Source organism: Sebastes umbrosus, chromosome 8 (assembly GCF_015220745.1).
Source record: "Sebastes umbrosus isolate fSebUmb1 chromosome 8, fSebUmb1.pri, whole genome shotgun sequence".
Classification (NCBI taxonomy): Eukaryota; Metazoa; Chordata; class Actinopteri; order Perciformes; family Sebastidae; genus Sebastes; species Sebastes umbrosus.
Genome location: NC_051276.1, coordinates 30211179 through 30229064, shown reverse-complemented (window position 1 = coordinate 30229064; position 17886 = coordinate 30211179). Strand labels below are relative to the sequence as shown.

The following is a 17886-nucleotide window of genomic DNA, read 5'->3' as shown; positions in this document are numbered from 1 at the left end:
GTAGCGCTCCTACACGCTTGGCACACGGGAGATGTTTCAATCTGCAACCTCACCGCTAAATATGGCTAAATCCTACACACCGTTCCTTTAAGAAACAACTTTTGGGTTGCCAGGTTGTGGAATGTCCTTCTCCAGCATGACACTTAATTCCTCAGAGAGACCCCTTCAATGCACTTAGTAAGCATTTATGATATTGTCTGCCATGCTTAGCACATGAGCCCGTGGTTAGTTATAGTTGAGTAGATCTATTGTTCTGATCTATTGTAAGTTACTTAGAGAACAGAACAATAAAGGCAAACCAAAAGTTATTCTTAATAAAGGCGTATGGCTGATCTATAAAACATGGGCAGATGATTTATTATCTGTTAATAAAAGTAGTAATTGAAGCTAATAAACCCTTTTAGAAAGGACGCCTTTGTGAGATTTCAATAAAATGAGAGATTGCCAAATAACTGGAGGCGAATTCCTCTGGTTTTTACTAGATGTCCCAACTTTTGCTTCCAATCTAGTTTTCACTTTTCACTTCATGTTTAAAGCATCGGTCCTCTACGTTTCTTTCTTTCTTATCACTACATCCTCTCTGCAATTCTTGGAAAAACATTTTGTATTCAAAAGAAAGAAGAAATTGAGGTTTCTTTGTCAGTGAAACAACCTCTCAAAACTGCAAACGAGGCAGTTTTGAGTGACACTATCAATCTGCCAAGCGACTGCATGGGTTCATAGACTTCCGAGGAATAAACCACATTTAAAGCGCTTCAGGGCAAACACACGCACCCACCAGCATCATCAAGCCTTTCATGCGTTGCCTCTACATGCACAAAGAGGAAATGCCTCTCCATTTTAAAAAAAAAAAAAAAAAAAAAAAATTCTTCGGTTCATTGATTGGCATTTTCAGTTGTTGGGAGCTCAGTATATAAACACCGCACAAACCTGCTTATAATCACACATCAACGAAGGAGTTGAGCTGAGAACATCAGACATCACAGCGACAGAAGACAAGATGTTTACACAAAGACAGAAACACCTGGCGAACGGTAAGTTTCTACTTTATTCTGTCAAGTCATATTTGAAATTAGTTGTAGTTTGTTGAAGTTGAAAAGTGCTTTAATATTTCATGATTATAGCAATACTATTGAAATGTAGTGTTCTGGTGATGTAGCCCTTTCCATAAAAGTAGAAAAATGAATAATGTTGTACCAAATCGCAGGCAGTTTTCACCAGTGAATTAATATTTTCTGTAATTTCTCTCCATATATACCAGCCCTCCTCTCAGCGGTGGCAGCGCTGCTTCTCCTGACCACATCAGCACAATCTGCAATGATTAGTAACAACCTGCAGACCACAGAGACACCTGCTCTGTTAAACTCATCTGTGACTACACAGCTCAACAACAGTAAGTGTGTTCAATGGAGTCTGATTCTTGTGTCAGTTGTGTTTTAACACTGATTTAGCTGATGTTTACGGAGTCCAAAAGTACTAAAAAATTATATATTTTTTTCATCTCGTGAACACAGATTGTTAACTTATGCACTCAAGATTTAAGATTCATGTTTTTCAGAATAATGTCAAGTTTTCATTTTATGTTCATTCAATTTTGATGTAAAAAAATATATATTATTACACGTCTTTGCTGAATACTCGATTCCGATTGGTCAATTACGGCATTCTACGGTCTGTTATTTCTTTATAGCAGACCGTTGCTATGTATAACTGACCGTTGCTATGTATAACAGACCGTTAACTGACCGTTGCTATGTATAACAGACCGTTAACAGACCGTTGCTATGCATAACAGACTGTTGCTATGTAAAACAGACCGTTGCTATAACAGACTGTTGCTATGGGCGCAATTCTGATCTTGGACTCTGACCCCGATGCGAAGCAGGTTGGACAGTTGACAGTTGACAGTTGATTAATTAGTGGCACAAATGTGCCTCCATACATTTGTGTTAAAAGTTGATAATTGAAGCTTTTTTCTCTCTCTCTCTCTCTCTCTCTCTCTCTCTCTCTCTCTCTCTGTCTGCAGGCAGTATGGAGGAACCTCGGGTTCTGCTCTCACAACAAAAACCATGCAGAAGTGAACATGAAAACTACTGTGCAAACGGTGGAACGTGCATGTACCCCCAAGACAACGACAAACCTTTTTGCATGTAAGAAGTGTAACCTCACGTTCAAACCTATAGCCTAGAGGATCCCTGTGCATACTGAATATGTTTTAGTTATGATGAGTAGCTTCTTATTCACATGCACATGTTGGTTCGTGTTCAGCTTTGGAATGCACTCACACATATTTGTCTGTGTTGTCTGCAGCTGCACGTCGATGTATGCCGGGGAACGCTGCCTCTTCATCGTTGCTCCCACATCTCACGGGCCTCAGATAGAGTTCCTCATTGCCTTCTGGTTTGGGGTCGCCATGCTCTTCATTTTCCTGGTGATGATCTTCTCCTGCTGTGCCTATAAGATGTGAGTATCTGCAGTACTTGCATGAAGGAATATGGGCACAAATATAGTATTATATGTATTGAATTGTTGCCAAGAATAAGTTCTAATTCTAATTCATTTGTTTTCAGTTTTAAAAAATCAGCGAAGCTAATAAAATCTGCACCGTCCCAGTCAGTGTGACCTTCTACAACTCACCTGTTCATCATCATCATCGTCGTCACCACCATTTCTACCATAACATTTCATCACTGTACAATCCACAGCATTGCAAAACAATTTACTAAGCCATTAAGAGACTGTATGTTTTTATTTATTGGACTTTTGATGTGCATAAAGATGACCACTTTTAGGTTTGACACCATTCAAACAAGCAAAGAAAGACTAAACTGTGTCTATTTATGTTTAACTCTGTCAGATATTAATTTAAATTGTAATTTAAAGAATGAGGGAGAACAACTTTGACTATTTATTGTAATATAGCAATTAACTTATTGTTCGAAGTGTTCGATTTATTTTAAATTTTGTAATAAACTTATAAAAAAAAAATTATGTGTTGCTGAAATTTCTGTGGGTAAAAGGTGAATAAACACACACAAACACATCATTATTAACTTGTTAATTATTGGTTGGGTCAACAAGAGTTTTTTGTTTTGTCAGAAGATACTGTAGTTACCATTTTGGAATATAAAATTCAAGAATAAATAGTGGAGTCCAGTGCGTTTTTAAAATACTTAAGGATTTTTTTTTTTTACAATAAAGAGTTATTAAATATATATATAATAGGGCTGTTAATTGATTAAAATATTAAATTGCGATTAATGGCAAATTAATTGCACATTTTTTATCTGTTCAAAATGTACCTTAAGGGGAGATTATTTAACTACTCTGTACTCTTGTCAACATGGGAGTGGGCAAATATGCTGCTTTATGCAAATGTATGTATATATTTATTATTGGAAATCAATTAATAACACAAAACAATGACAAGTTGTGTCCAGAAACCCTCACAGGTACTGCATTTGGCATGAAAAAAAAATATGCTCAAAACATAACATGTCAAACTGCAGCCCAACAGGCAACAACAGCTGTCAGTGTGTCGGTGTGCTGACTTGACTATGACTTGCCCCAAACTGCATGTGATTATCATAAAGTGGGCATGTCTGTAAAGGGGAGACTCGTGGGTACCCATAGAACACATTTTCATTCACGTATCTTGAGGTCAGAGGTCAAGGGACCCCTTTGAAAATGGGCATGACAGTTTTTCCTCACCAAAATTTAAAGTTTGGAGTGTTATTTAGCCTCCTTCCGGACAAGCTATATGACATGGTTGGTACAAATGGATTCATTAGGTTTTCTCGTTTCATATGATACCAGTATCTTTAAAACTGAAATTAGTGGCGTTAAATCAAAAGTTAATGTGTTATTATCGCATTAACTTTGACAGCCCTAATATATAATATTCTTACTTTACGTTATAAAATAATAATCAAAATCCCTCCATCCTATAGCGTACTATACAGTAAGCTTTAACCACACCTGTCTGCAGTGGTGTAGTACTTCAGTACATTTACTCAATACTGCACTCAGGTAAGTTGTAATAAGTTTTTTTGATGTTATGCTACTTTATGAAAATATTGTTACAGGTTACTACCCAACAGAATATAAAGTATGCATCAGTAATATTAACCCTTTAATATAATATGTAATAATACAACTCTGACAGGAGCCATTCTGCTCTATAATAACTACTTTTTTTCTGATAATTTTAACTTTTACTTAAGTTTGATTTTGAATAAAGGACTTTTACTTGTATGTGAGTTGCCGTAAAGCGGGACACTGCCTAATGAGGGACACCCAATCGCCAGTGGGTGTAGGTCTTCCTCAAACAAATAAGTCAATAAAACTATTGATATTTAATGCCTAAATGCTTCAAAACTACTATAGTCTTTATTCATTTATTTATTGTTATTTATAATCTTATTATTTGATGTTGTTCGATTCTCCATGTAATATCCACACATAAGCCTAGGTTTTTTATAACAGCAATAACATTTTACGTGGTAAAACGACTGAATATGGGATTGCACATTTAGCCTGTGTTTCCTACAGTAATTAAGGTGTTTTAGGCCTTCTAACAGACTTTTCAGTGTCCCACATTTCGGACATGACTATCCCACAGATAACTTGGCACTAAGAGTACTAATATGTCTACCATTTCTTTTACGAGTGTGATATCTGCATTTATTTTCTTTCTTTTCTTTTGTTTGATTAGGACACATCCTGGGGATTTCAGAGTGGTACTGGGTTTGGATTTAATGTATTGGCATCATATCACAATATATTACAGAATTTTGAAATGCAACAAATTTCCCACATTAGGGCTAATTCACCCTAATGGAGTATTTTTTACATACATTTTCTTAATAAAAGGATCTGAATACTTCTTCCACCACTGTCATTATCTGTAATAGTACTAAATAGGCAAGGCAAGGCAAGGCAAGGCAAAGCAGCTTTATTTGTAAAGCACATTTCAGCAACAGGGCAATTCAAAGTGCTTTACATAAACATTCAAGAACATTGCGACAAAGTGCAAAAGAACATTAAGACAAAATTCAAACAGTTATAAAAACATTAAAGATTAGAAAATAAAAACAAGCTAAAAATAAAAGCTAGGAGAGAAGCTAAAATAGAATATAACACATAAGAGTAAAAGCTCTAGTGCAGTATATTAGATCATTATCTGGTTTAATAAAAGGCAGCAAACAGGAAAGTTTGAAGCTTTGATTTAAAGAACTCAGAGTTGGAGTTGGTCCTGCAGGTTTCTGGGAGCTTGTTCCAGATATTTGGTGCATAAAAACTGAACGCTGCTTCTTCTGCATGTTTAGTTGTGACTCTGGGGACTCTAAGCAGACCTGATCCAGATGACCTGAGAGGTCTGGATGGTTCAGAACACAGCAGAAGATCAGAAATGTGTTCTGGCCCTAAACCATTTAGTGCTTTATAAACCAGCAGGAGAATTTGAAATCAGTTCCCTGAGAGACAGGGAGCCAGTGTAGAGACCTCAGAACTGGACTGATATGATCCACTTTCTTGGTCTTAGTGACAGAAATATGAGTAAACTTCCTCATAAACTTAGTGATGACAGAAGCACCTCCTCCTCTTTCTTTACCAGTAAAACGGTGCGTTTGAGGTCTGACTTGATATTTGGACGTTTGAAGTGTGAAATAGTGTAAATTAGAGGAGTCTCTCACCACACCCAGACCCAGACAAGCTGCAGGACTGGTTGGGTTGGTGTTGGTCTGCAGTGCCAAGAGAGGAATAGCCTGCCCTCTTTTCTCTATCTCATAGTTATTTCTGACAGTTAAAAGTCTCTGATCCAGAAGAGAGGTTTGTTCTTCTACCTGCTGTCTGTCAGCGACCTGTCGGCTCTGAAATGGGGACCAGCAAAGCTTCAGCTCTCCTCTCACTAATCGGTACGTTTTTTATGTTTCTTATGTTAGTTACTTCACGCTTCTGTTTGACAGAGATTTGACGGGAGGATCATGAGGATCAGGGCTGGCAGGGTTCAGGTGTGCAGTTTAAAGAGCAAAGATCAGGTCAGAAACATGACATGGGAACTACAAACAACTCTAAATGCAACTAATGAGGACATTAAATCCACTGATTTGACTTTTACTTTACTGGAGTATTTACATGTTATGTTACTTTATACTTTTACTCCACTTCAGATCGAAATAGGCTATTGTACTCTAAAGATTTTACAAAACATAAAATCGGCCTACAAAGCAGTGTTATACCCAGCACTATATTAAGTATTACCCAGTACCCAACAGTATGTGAAGTAGTCCCCACACTGTAAACAATTGCTGTTAATTTACAGCAGGATTTCAACAGTATTAACCTGTTATTGCTAAAAACAGTGCTTTACTGTTAATACAAAAGAAAACCTGTTAAATTACTATAATGCATTCTTAAAAAGCAGCACTTTACTGCTGATCCACTGTCTAAAGTATCATCAGTAACAGTTTCATGCAGTATTTTTTTAATTCTGGGACCTGATCTGCTCATGTGAGGCTTGTTCATTGTACATGATTGCAAAATCAGTGAATTAGCTTTATTGTTCTTCACTCACATGTTGTTCTGGTTTGCATTCTGTGCTTGTAGCCAGCTATAGACAGACATTTTGGGAAAAGTGTCAACAAGTCTATTATAGCCTTTTTCCTAACAAGTGCCTTTAATTGTATTTAGTGTGAGTATTCCTGTCTGTAACCTGCTAAGTCTATTCATCTAGGCAAAAAATAATGGTTATTAAAGTGTATGTAAAAAATACAACCTAAATAGTGCATTAAAACAAATCAGTTTGATAATGCTAAAAAAGGTGAAAAACAGTTATATAATGTATCTTTAAACAGTAAAATATTGTGAAATTAATTTAAAAAAAACAGTTCAAACTGTATTTTTCATGAACAGTACAAAGCTGTACATTTCAATGACAGTATAATAATGTTAATTTTACAGTAACATAAAGGCAACCCTGCTGCCATCAGTTCTTTACTGTTATTTACTGGGAAATTCTTAACAGTGCAGTACCAACAGTATATGAAGTATTACCCAGTACCCAACAGTATGTGAAGTACTAAAATAGCTCCATCTTGACAAACTACAACAGTAAAACTCTACTTACACATTAATGCAGTAATATTGATAATCCAATAATGTCTAATAACACTCACAGGGGACATTTTTTGAAAAATATTTTAACTTTATTTAGCTGGTGGTACATTTATTTTTTATACTTTACTGTAAGTAGGCTACGTTATTTAGCTGGTTGTACTTGTGTACTTTTACTTTGGCCTATAAGTGATATTTTGAATGCAGGACTTTTACTTGTATTGGAGTATTTTTCAATGTGGTACTGCTACTTTTACTGGAGTAAAGGAATACTTTTACTCAACTGTATTTTACTTCACTACATTAAAATCTGACTGCTAATTACTTTTTTTTTTTTGCAGCTTCCAGTGTGGTGGAAGAATGTACCTAAAAATGTACCTAAGTAAAAGTACTTAAGTAATATCACTAACATGTATTTAAAGTAGTATAATGGTCCTATCATTGTTATCATACTAAATAATATCTGGAGTATTTTCATCATTTCAGAGGGAAATATTGTTCTTTTTATGCTACATTTTATTGACAGCAGTTACTTAGAAGATCAAGACCTACAATTTATTAAAATTAATTAATTAATTAATTAATTAATTAAAATATCCAACTGTGTATTAAAGTATTTAAAGTTACCTCAACCAGTTATATTAAAATACTAATAAATAATAACCCACTAATGTAATATAACATACTAACAGGGTCCATCCTGCTGTGTAATGAGTACTTTTTACTTTTGATACTTTAAGTAGGAAGTGCTTAAAGTAGTGCTACAGCTACTAATGTGAAATCATGGATGCAGGATTGTATCGGAGTATTTTTACGTTAATAAAAAAGATGTTAATAGTTCTTCCACTGCTGTAAAATGCAGCTAATGTCAGATGAAATATCTCCAGAGTGTCATAATTTCTTACCTGATACATCAAATCCTTTATGTGGACTTAAAGCATGGAAATAACTTAATTTAGGAGATACAGCAGCAGTTTGAATTCAGCAGTATTTAATGTGGATCAGCTGCAAATTAAAACCACATCAACTGAACTCAAATTTGAAATGAGTAGTTTTAGTTTTAAATCTTATACAGTAGGTACATTTTGCTTTATGAGTATTTTACATTAGATTTTCCTTAGTTCCCTGATCAGTTATCACCAGATATGAGGCATGTTTATTCAGTTAGAGGTAATTTGATAAATCAGAGTGGAAGTTTTTGGAGTTGGACTTGATCACATACCTGTGTTAACGAGCTGACGCACATACTGAGCTCAGAGCCTGAGGGATGCTGGAAGATGCTGAAAGATGCTAGCAATTAAACCGTGAATAGATTTATTATTTGAGGGAACATGCACATGCGGTCTGATTAAATCTGTCATTACCTTATTGTTCAAGTTCATTCTTATCTATAACCAGCCGTAAAACATTCTAGCTTGTATAAACTGATGAGTACCCAGCAGTAGAGAAAGTACTCAGATCCTTTACTTACATAAATGTACCAAATACTATAATGTAAAATACTCCATGATAAGTAAAAGTCCTGCATGTAAAATCTTACTTCAGTACAGAAGTATTATCAGCAAAATGTATTCAAAGTATCAAAAGTAAAAGTACTCGTTCTGCAGAAAAAATGTCCCCTGTGACTCATGTACAGTATATTATATATAACATTGTTAGATACTTATGCATTAATGCATAAGCAGTTGTACTGTTGTAGCTGGTGGAGGTGGAACTAGTTTTAAATGAACAGTGTGAAACAATTAGGGGGATCTATTGGCAGAAATTGGAAAATAATATTAACTAGAATGGCACTCGGAGAGCGCAGGCCTATGCTAAGCTGCCTGAGTACGATTGCCCCCCCTCTCCGTGCAGCTTGCGCCATCATCCACATGTGTTTTTGTTTATGTTGAGATCAGCTGTACGTAGCAGAGCAGTGTAAAACACTTCATTCAAACTGGACAGAAGCAAAATAAAACTCACCTAAACCGTCGTCGTTACTCTTTCCAACAATCACCAAGTGTGCTTTGGTCGAACTCAACTGTAATTTCACCGAGCTTAATGTGAAAAAAACGCCGAATCTACAGGTGTCCCCACTCCCTCCACCCTCCGCTCTCTCTCTGTCCCTCTCTCTGCTGGCAGAAGGAAAGAGGCAGGGTGATATTTTTTATCTACAAAAGGTTGGGCCCTGCAGAAAAGGTTGTGGGAACCACTGCGTTAGGCATTGACCTTGAGTAGTTAAGGTTAGAATAGGTTGTTGGGCAGCGAGTCTCGCGAGAGTTTTATCAAGTTTTTGCAGATCTCAGATCAGATTTCGTAATCTGCGGACTCCCATCTAGAGACGACCTTACAGAGCCGGCCGCCATGTTTCTATGGTAGCCCAGAATGGGCAAACCAAAACACTGGCTCTAGATAGGGCCATTTGTGTTTTCACGTTTTCACGTTTTCACGTTTTCACGTCGGCCACCTTAGATTTTCTAGTTTATACCAGTATCTTCAGTAAGGCTGAGTCCGCTACAACCTCCGAAAGACAGAATAGCTTTCAGTCGTCCGATTGTTAAGAGGTTAATAGTTTATATAATAAAAGATCGATACTTGACATCTGTGTATCGATACAATATTGCCGCGCAAAATATCGCCTAAAATAAACCACAAACCACCACTTTTATTCTTCTCTTTGTTTATTTTCACTGTGAGGCACACATGAGTTTTATTTATTAACCGGTTATCCATCATGATAGGTGTTCCCCTGCACTGATAACCTTTCCTCCTTTTATTGTTCTCGATTAAGTGGGTCACATAAAGTATGCTTCGCCTTTACTCTAGATTTATACGGTATATGTGTATTAACCGGCTCAGTGTCAAAGTCAAAGAGTCACATTTCCTTGTTATTGTGTTCTCATCCAAATGACCGTAAATGCAATGAGGTAAGGTGGGTATCGGTATCACATTGGCGAGTGAGTCAGACTAATTATATCTGAATTATGTCAGACTAACGGTATAAATGGCTCGATTGGACAGTTATTTATTAGTAATAAAAAAGTTGTTTCGTCAATACCTCCAGCTCATGTGAACTATGTACTCGTGAGGAACACCCAACAACCAGGCCGAGTCCTCTCACAGAGGAAAATATCTCTGCAGCCATAACAACAGACAGAAACCCGGAGAGAGGGCGCGATGGCCAGGCGTTTATATATCGAGTAGAACCAGATTCATAACCAGTCGTAACCAGACTCATCTTGCATTCAGCTTCATGTGCCTGCAGGAATGTGGGCGTCTGCAAAATGCAGCGTATTATACGGTTGTGCGGGCCGGTACAGGCATGTTGGGGCTTAGCAACACGAGTCACACCACATCACGACCTAGTTGGCAAAGTTTGGCAGTGTCCTTGCCAAAAAAAGTTTTTCTCCTCTAATGTGGTCGTGTCTTATCTAAACACAGTCAACAAACATAAATCATTTTTGGGGTGTTGCGGACTAAATGATGAAGATTACGATCCCCTTGCTCATGTACAATAACATGTTACAAATGCAAATTCAAAGCACATGTAATTTTTCATTGTAAAACTGTAAAATAAATGAGCTTGTCATGTGAAAATGACATTTGCGGCTGTAAAGTTCTTTGTCTGCATGTTAAATTAAGCTTTTATAAACAACAAATACAGTCATTTGTAATGACAAGTTAAAGTGTTCATGTGGGAAAACACTTTTAAGTTATGAATTTCGGGTTTCTCCTCATCTTGAATAAAAACATATGTCACATGTGACGTCAAAAATCAAACGTGAAAAAGTTATGTTAATGTCTAAAAGGCGTTTAAAGCTGCAGCGGGTAGAATTGGAGCAAATATGATTAAAAAAAGTTATTTTTATAACACGGTCACTATATCCTGACAGTAGTACATGAAACAGGTAATCTGGAAAAAAATCATGTGCCTCTGTGTCCTCCGGTGCTCCTAACGGCATCTGCAAGATTTCACAGACCGGAGGAAAACAACCAATCAGAGCCGAGCTGGAGTCTGCCGTCTCTGAGCAGCTGTCAATCACTCGCAAACTCCGACCAAGCGGTCAAACTAGGCAGCGCTGATCAAATATGAATCAATAATCTGTTACTGTAATGCCTATTTCTCTCCTCAAATGTTTTCAGAAACATCTTGTAGTGTACTGTTTAGCTGTAAAATGAGAAAGTTTGTGACCCGGCAGTCATGTTGAGATCTCTTGAGGAAATACTAAGCACCGCCCACCAGCCGTTTATAGTGTAATTAATGAGTCACATATTGTCTGTTCAACAGGTGTCCTGCTGCTCTGGCCGTATGTTCTCACCAAGAGCGTCTCCTCCAGACTGCAGACGGCAGACAGCTCCTCTCTATCTGTATCTGCAGGTATATTCATCCAGACCACTGCAACAAATCACGTTATTTGTCAAGTATAAGAAATGTCTTTGAAATATAAGTACAAACACATAATTCCAAGTATTATAGTGCATTTTGACAACTGGAAGCAATCTCTACAGTATTATTCTCTTGATAAAATCACTTGCAATCTGCATTTTGGTCTTGAAACGACAGCTTTGATAGTTGTTTGATTGTTTGAGATGCTTTTCAAGTTAAAATACCAAACCTTTTCTGGTATCAGATCCTCCAATATGAGGATTTGCTGCTTTTCTCTATTTTCTACCATTGATAAATTTAATATCTTTAGGCTTTGATGGTCTGTTGGTCAGAAGAAACAAGACACATGAAGACGTCACCTACTGTTTACTGGACATTATTCACATTTTATAAACAAAGAATGTTGGTAGATTAATCGATAATGAAAATAATTCATTTCAGCTCAGCCATTTTTTTTATTTCACATCCAACGTGCAGAATTTCAGACACAAAACAGTGAAAAATATATCAACACTAAGGATGTTAAATGTATAAAATCACCTGTTTTAAAACTTTATTTTTTACCGCACCTTTCAAAACAAAGTGTCAGAGTGCTTTACAACAGAGAAAAATATAAAACACTTCAGCTTTACAATTTAATAGAATTAAAAATCTAATAAAATACACCACAATTAAATATGACATGAGAGTAAAATGAACAAATTTAGGCTGCAACTATTGATTATTTTCATTATCGATTAATCTGCCAACTATTTTTGTGATTAATATAAATGTTTTGGTCTGTAAAACATCAGAAAAAAGTGACAAAATGCCCATCACAATATCCTAGTGCACACAACATTATCAAATGTTTTGCTTTGTCTGACCAAAAGTCCGAAACCCCAAAACATTTAATTAACAATAATGTAAAGTAAGACTTAGAAAAGCTGCAAATTCTTACATTTGAGTACCTAAAACCATCAAATGTTTGATTTAAATGATTATCAAAACAAACACAAATGATGCATATACAAAACTGGGCTAACATTGATAAAGATTTAGTGATTTAAATGATGTTAGATCTTAATGATGATGCTTTTACTACTGCAGAAATAAAATGCAACAATGATGCAAACACAGTTGAAGTGATAAATAAAACTGTCAGGTGTTGTGTGTAAATGTTATTGAAGATGAAGATGAAGGTGAGGATGATGCTGTGAAACGGTTTCAGCAGTCTTGTTGTTGTTGTAGTTTCAGGACATGGAGGAGAGCGCCCTCATGTGGAGAAGCGATCGACACAGAACTGCGAAAGCACGCATGACAACTACTGCCTGAACAGTGGCCAGTGCATGCTGCTGGTGGACATGAATGAGCACCACTGCAAGTACGAGCCTGTCCCTGTGTGTGTGTGTGTGTGTGTGTGTGTGTGTGTGTTAGTTTTAAAGGTGTGATCATGTGTGACTCCTCTCTCTTTGTGTTGCAGGTGTGAGAAGGGTTTCTACGGCCCCAGGTGTAGCAACATGGAGTTCGTCGTTAAGCCAATGGGAGAGGAGCAGATAATTGTGACCATCTTCTGTGTAACTCTGCTGATTATAGGTCTGGCAGGAGTTCTGTACTTCTGCTGCAAATGGTGAGGCTTTAGTCTGAGAATCAAAGAATGTGTGTGTGCAACAGTAACGACTTATTATTATTTATAATAGTATGATAATGATGTGACGTGTTGTTAATAATACCTGTGTTTTAGAGATGGAGCTGGTCCGGGCCACTGGCTTTGTTGCCACCTTTGAATCTTTCTGTTGTTTCTCCACAAAGTCCTTGAATGTCAGAAATGAATCCTGGATAAAGAGTTTACATGTATCTCAGTTTCTATTGGAGCTCTCCAGCTAGCATAGCCAGGTTTCTCAAATCGGATGTGGTGTTTCCATAAGCGGAATACAGCAAAACACCTAATCATAACCAACGGTGGAAAGTCCTCATGTACTGTTCACAATGTGATGAACTTAAGAGAATTATCACTTGAATCTGCAGCTCCCTTCAGCTTTACAGAGCTTAGCTTCTTTCAGCTCGTTGTTTTGATTTTCCGGCCCACAACTTTACTGTTTTGGTTGACTCTCACGGCTCTCATAGCCACCACTGTTTTAATGCGCAGGCTTACCGGGGCCTAACGACGTAAAAGGGCCCACGAGGCTCGGTGAAAAAACAAGCGCTACCGCTTGAAAAAGGTCGTAGCCCCTGAGGCCCATGGTACTTTAATGTGGCCTTGTTCATAGCGTCTTTTTCAGCCACAGCAGGCAGCTGTTTTCAGTGAAAAAACACTAAAAACCCACCATACACAACCTGTCCCACACCACCTGGCCATCGCAGGTTTATGTACAGTTTTGAGGTACTTGAGTTTGACTTTATACTTTTATTCCACAACATTTCAGAGCAAAATATAGTACTTTTACTGCACTACATTTAACTAATTGCTGGAGTTACTTTGTAGATTAACATTTTACATGCTGAACACACTGAAAAAAATATTACCAAGTAGGCTAATTTATGTCTATTATTGAGTCCCTAAATGTCTTTGAAAAGAAATTTGCCATCGCAGTGAGATAAATTCAACCTGTTGTAATAAAAGTCACCTGGTTTTATGAAGGTGACATTTTTCTTCCTGAAACAAGTTGATTTATGTCAGAAAAATGTTAATCTAACTAGACTAGGAACTTCTTCACTTTTAGGACTTTTAGGAAGATAGATTTTTGATCTCATCAGATGAAACTCTCCTTTTTTGGCTGGTGCTTTTTGTTCTTTGTGGCATGCAAATAAAGTAGATTTTGAGGGTGACTCAGTCGCCGCCTTTCATCATGTAAAACAGGTGTACCTTGTGTTATGACGTAAAGTCGGCCCCGACATCCTGTTGCAGGCTGAGACTCGTCGAACCACAGACGCTGATTATTATCTCAAAGACATTTCTTTGGACATTTAAACATGGTGGCCACCATTCAGCTTTCAGTTCATCCCAAGGATATTTTAAGAATGGTAGAGTAGTACCTTTTCTAAATGATGTCCTGTGTTATTTCATTTACAGGTATAAGAAAAACAAATACCCACATCAGCCGAAGCGGCAGGGTTACAAAGGAGTCCAGACAGCTTAGAGAGCATCCGCCGCCAAACCAGGATTTCCCCAGTTTCCTAAAAGAACATTTCAACATACCATGACGTTACCTGATGAGCAATGGCCGGTTTACTGGATGTCACGCGGCTTTGGATCATTTTATCAAGCGGGAAGATCGGCACAAAGAGATTAAAAATGCTCAACAAGAAAGAGCTTTGTGTGCGGCCGCAGAGGTTCTCGTGTTTCAGCACCCTCATGTTTGAAAAGATGAATGGGTGAAAGACACAAAGACAGTTTCTGCGGGTGACAATGATGGTGGGTCATGGGAAAATTCATGGAGAAATGTGAAAGTTTATATAAATATTAACGCGACTGTCAAACATTTCTGACCCCTTGTACAGTAGTGAACCATGCTTTTAAACATTTAGGCCTGCGTCTATAAAACAAGAGGTAAATCTAATCATGTGCTTTTTAAACTTGTAAGGTAACAAGCTTAGCTGACATTACAATGATCATTACCAAAGCAGTTACGCTTTAGTATCTTCACTTTAGACTCTGTTACCAGTTAACGTGAGATTTCAAGGTTTCAAAGAGATCATCTTTGAGGTTCGGTGACGTTGCAGATCTCTCCACATCTTTTAAATAAAACTTATTGATAATAAAGTCTTAACATCTAGCTGCCGTCTGTCTTCCCATAATACAGTCCTACACTGTTTTATAGTTTTTATTTATGTCTAACACTTCTGGTTTAGCTTGTATTTATTGTTGCTTTTTTGCCTTTTTGGAACTATGATATTAAGATATTAAAAATAGACATTATTGTCATTAAAATGACCACTGAGTCTAACAGTTCGGTGTTTTATTATTTTTTTTACTAATATTGATAATTTATTATAAAGTATTAATGTATACACTGGAATCTTGCTCTGTTACTGCAAAAAAAATTAACTTGAATTTTTATTATTTTTTTTCTGTTTCATTGACGTTGGCCTCACTTCATCTGACATTGTTGTCTGAAGGCTACAGCCGAGAGTTTTCACATTCCTCCAAAGTCTTTTTACAGTTTTAACATTTTTATTTCACGTGATCAATCAGAAAATATCTCTTCTTCTCTTTTTTTTATAAATGACATTTTTGTTTTTTGCTATGGCAGTATTAGCTGTGTATGTACCAGGAAAACATGTTTAATGAAATATAAATTAAAGCAAATACATTTCAACCCATTTGCAGCTTGTACTCCTTCATTTAAACTCTGACTTTCAACTCAGACACAAGGGTGAATTTTTCTTTTGAAAGTGTACAAAGTGCATGAGCGCAGGTGTTTTGCCACAATAATACCTTCAAAATACAATTAAAATTTTACTGTGGGGCAGATTTTGTTTGTCATAAACTGTAGCTCCTTTATTAAGAGCTTCATGTATCCTAAAAGCCTCTAAAGCCTCTTTTTCACAGGTGTAATTAATTAGATGAGTAACAGCTGTGTTTGATTGACAGGCCCAGAGCCATCGTTAGTGTTATCAGCTCCACCTGTGCTTCTCCTGCTACAATGCTGCAGTGAGATAGACCTCTAAAAACTTCCAAACATGTAGCTAAAAACACAGGTAGGAAACCTTTTATCAGCAGCACATTTGATTCACTAACTAACCTGTTTCATTTTGACTTAGACTGGCACATGCTGGTAGCAGTGGGGAAGTAAAGCAACTATAATTTGTGTATCCTAAGTAAATTATAATATTATAACAGAAAACAGAGATCAAGGTGTTTATTTGGATAGTTGGGAACATTGAGAAAACATATTTCCTTCAAAGACATATTTCCTTCAAAGTTTTGTTCTCACACTTTTGAGAAGATGTCAGGATAGATGGAAGAGTCTGTGAAGCCTACTGATCAGACAGCAGAGTCACCTTTACTGATCCTTATGGTGCCTTCAAATGAAACTCGTGAACTTGTGTTTACAACATGGGAAGTTGTGTACACGATATGCTTGTTGTGAGAAAACCGCTGCTAAGCAACAGCAATATTAACGTTACTGTCGACGTCTAGAAGCCACAGAGGCTAGCATGCTAGCAAGTGGGTAACATAATGCAGGAAATGCAAAGGCATAATGACAGAGGGAAAAGATGAGGTAGTTGGGAATAGCAACATTTTCCTCAGACATATTATAAAATTACGAAGAAAAACAATATACGACTAAATTACAATATATTTATTTATTATGTACCCAAAAATGAACTTCCATGGCCTTCGCCATTTCTGACAACATCAACAAACACGTCACAAGTCGTGAACTCTGAGCTTTCAGAAACGTTCTACTTACGAGGTCGTGAATACCACAAGAGGGGGGCGTTCATATGGACTCTTCTCATGAACACGGTAAACACGACCACATTTGAAGGCACCATAAGTCTGGATACAATTACATTACAAGTATGAGTGTTTTATGGTTGTATTTTTATTTGTATTGTTGCACTTCTACTGTCACATGGGAGTGTTACATCCCAGTCCTGAAGTTATGTTTTCCTTGTTTCCAGCTTTCAGTTATTTCCTGTTTTATTTTGGTATAGTGACCTTTGTCTCTCATGTCAGATGCTTCACTTCCTGCCCTTGTGTGTTTCCCGCCTGTGTGATTACCCCGCCCTGATGAGTCTCACCTGTCCTTAATCGCCCTTCCTCCCTTGTGTATTTGCTCCCCTTCGTCTGTGCCAGTTCGTCTTTACTGTTTTTGCCCAGTAAAGACTGTTACCTGAACCCTATTGAGTCCTTTACCTGCTGGTTTCCTATGCATTCGTGATAGTGAGTGGTGCACAGAAACTTTCTGCAAAACAAAAAGCATGGCAGGCCCTTTTAATGAAACTTAACTGCATCAACAACTTATTAACTTGTTCAGTGTTGAGATTTATGAAACCAGTTTTGCTATTACCCTTCTTTTTTTCACCTGATTTGTAAAAAGCAATTCCTGCAAAGGATTTCGAAGGACTTTGTAATTCTTTTACTACAATTATAACAAAATATTTGATTGCAAGGTCACACTACACTTAAATTATACAAAGAGAGAGAGGTATGTGTGTATATGGCAGTCATCGTCTGACCTACTGAATGCAGTGTCCGGTGTCCAGTTAATCTATAACACCATTAGTGCTTCAACCAGAGTCAATGAGCCAGTTTTAACACCTGACTGAAGCAGCTTTATGCTAACGAACAGCAGTGATCACACATAAACATTAACTTAGGACATACTTAAAAACACATAAGCATGCACTTACACACACAAAGATCCACAAACACACCCACTCAGTTTGTCCTATATATAGAAGCCGTGGATAAACAT

The 17886-nt window shown here is 37.1% G+C and overlaps 2 protein-coding genes across 2 annotated transcripts; both read left to right on the top strand.

Moving 5' to 3' along the window:
* The first annotated feature begins 634 nt into the window (after positions 1–634).
* On the top strand, positions 635–2998 carry epgn (epithelial mitogen homolog (mouse)). Its single transcript, XM_037777021.1, has 5 exons — positions 635–1034; positions 1262–1393; positions 2027–2150; positions 2311–2463; positions 2571–2998. The coding sequence occupies exons 1-5, from the start codon at positions 1001–1003 to the stop codon at positions 2620–2622; spliced, it is 495 nt and encodes a 164-aa protein (XP_037632949.1). The 5' UTR covers positions 635–1000; the 3' UTR covers positions 2623–2998.
* A 2641-nt stretch (positions 2999–5639) lies between these two features.
* On the top strand, positions 5640–15781 carry LOC119492316 (proepiregulin-like). Its single transcript, XM_037776674.1, has 5 exons — positions 5640–5915; positions 11381–11470; positions 12710–12842; positions 12942–13088; positions 14532–15781. Exons 1-5 carry the CDS (start codon positions 5876–5878, stop codon positions 14596–14598), a joined length of 477 nt encoding a protein of 158 aa, XP_037632602.1. The 5' UTR covers positions 5640–5875; the 3' UTR covers positions 14599–15781.
* Positions 15782–17886: the final 2105 nt, after the last annotated feature.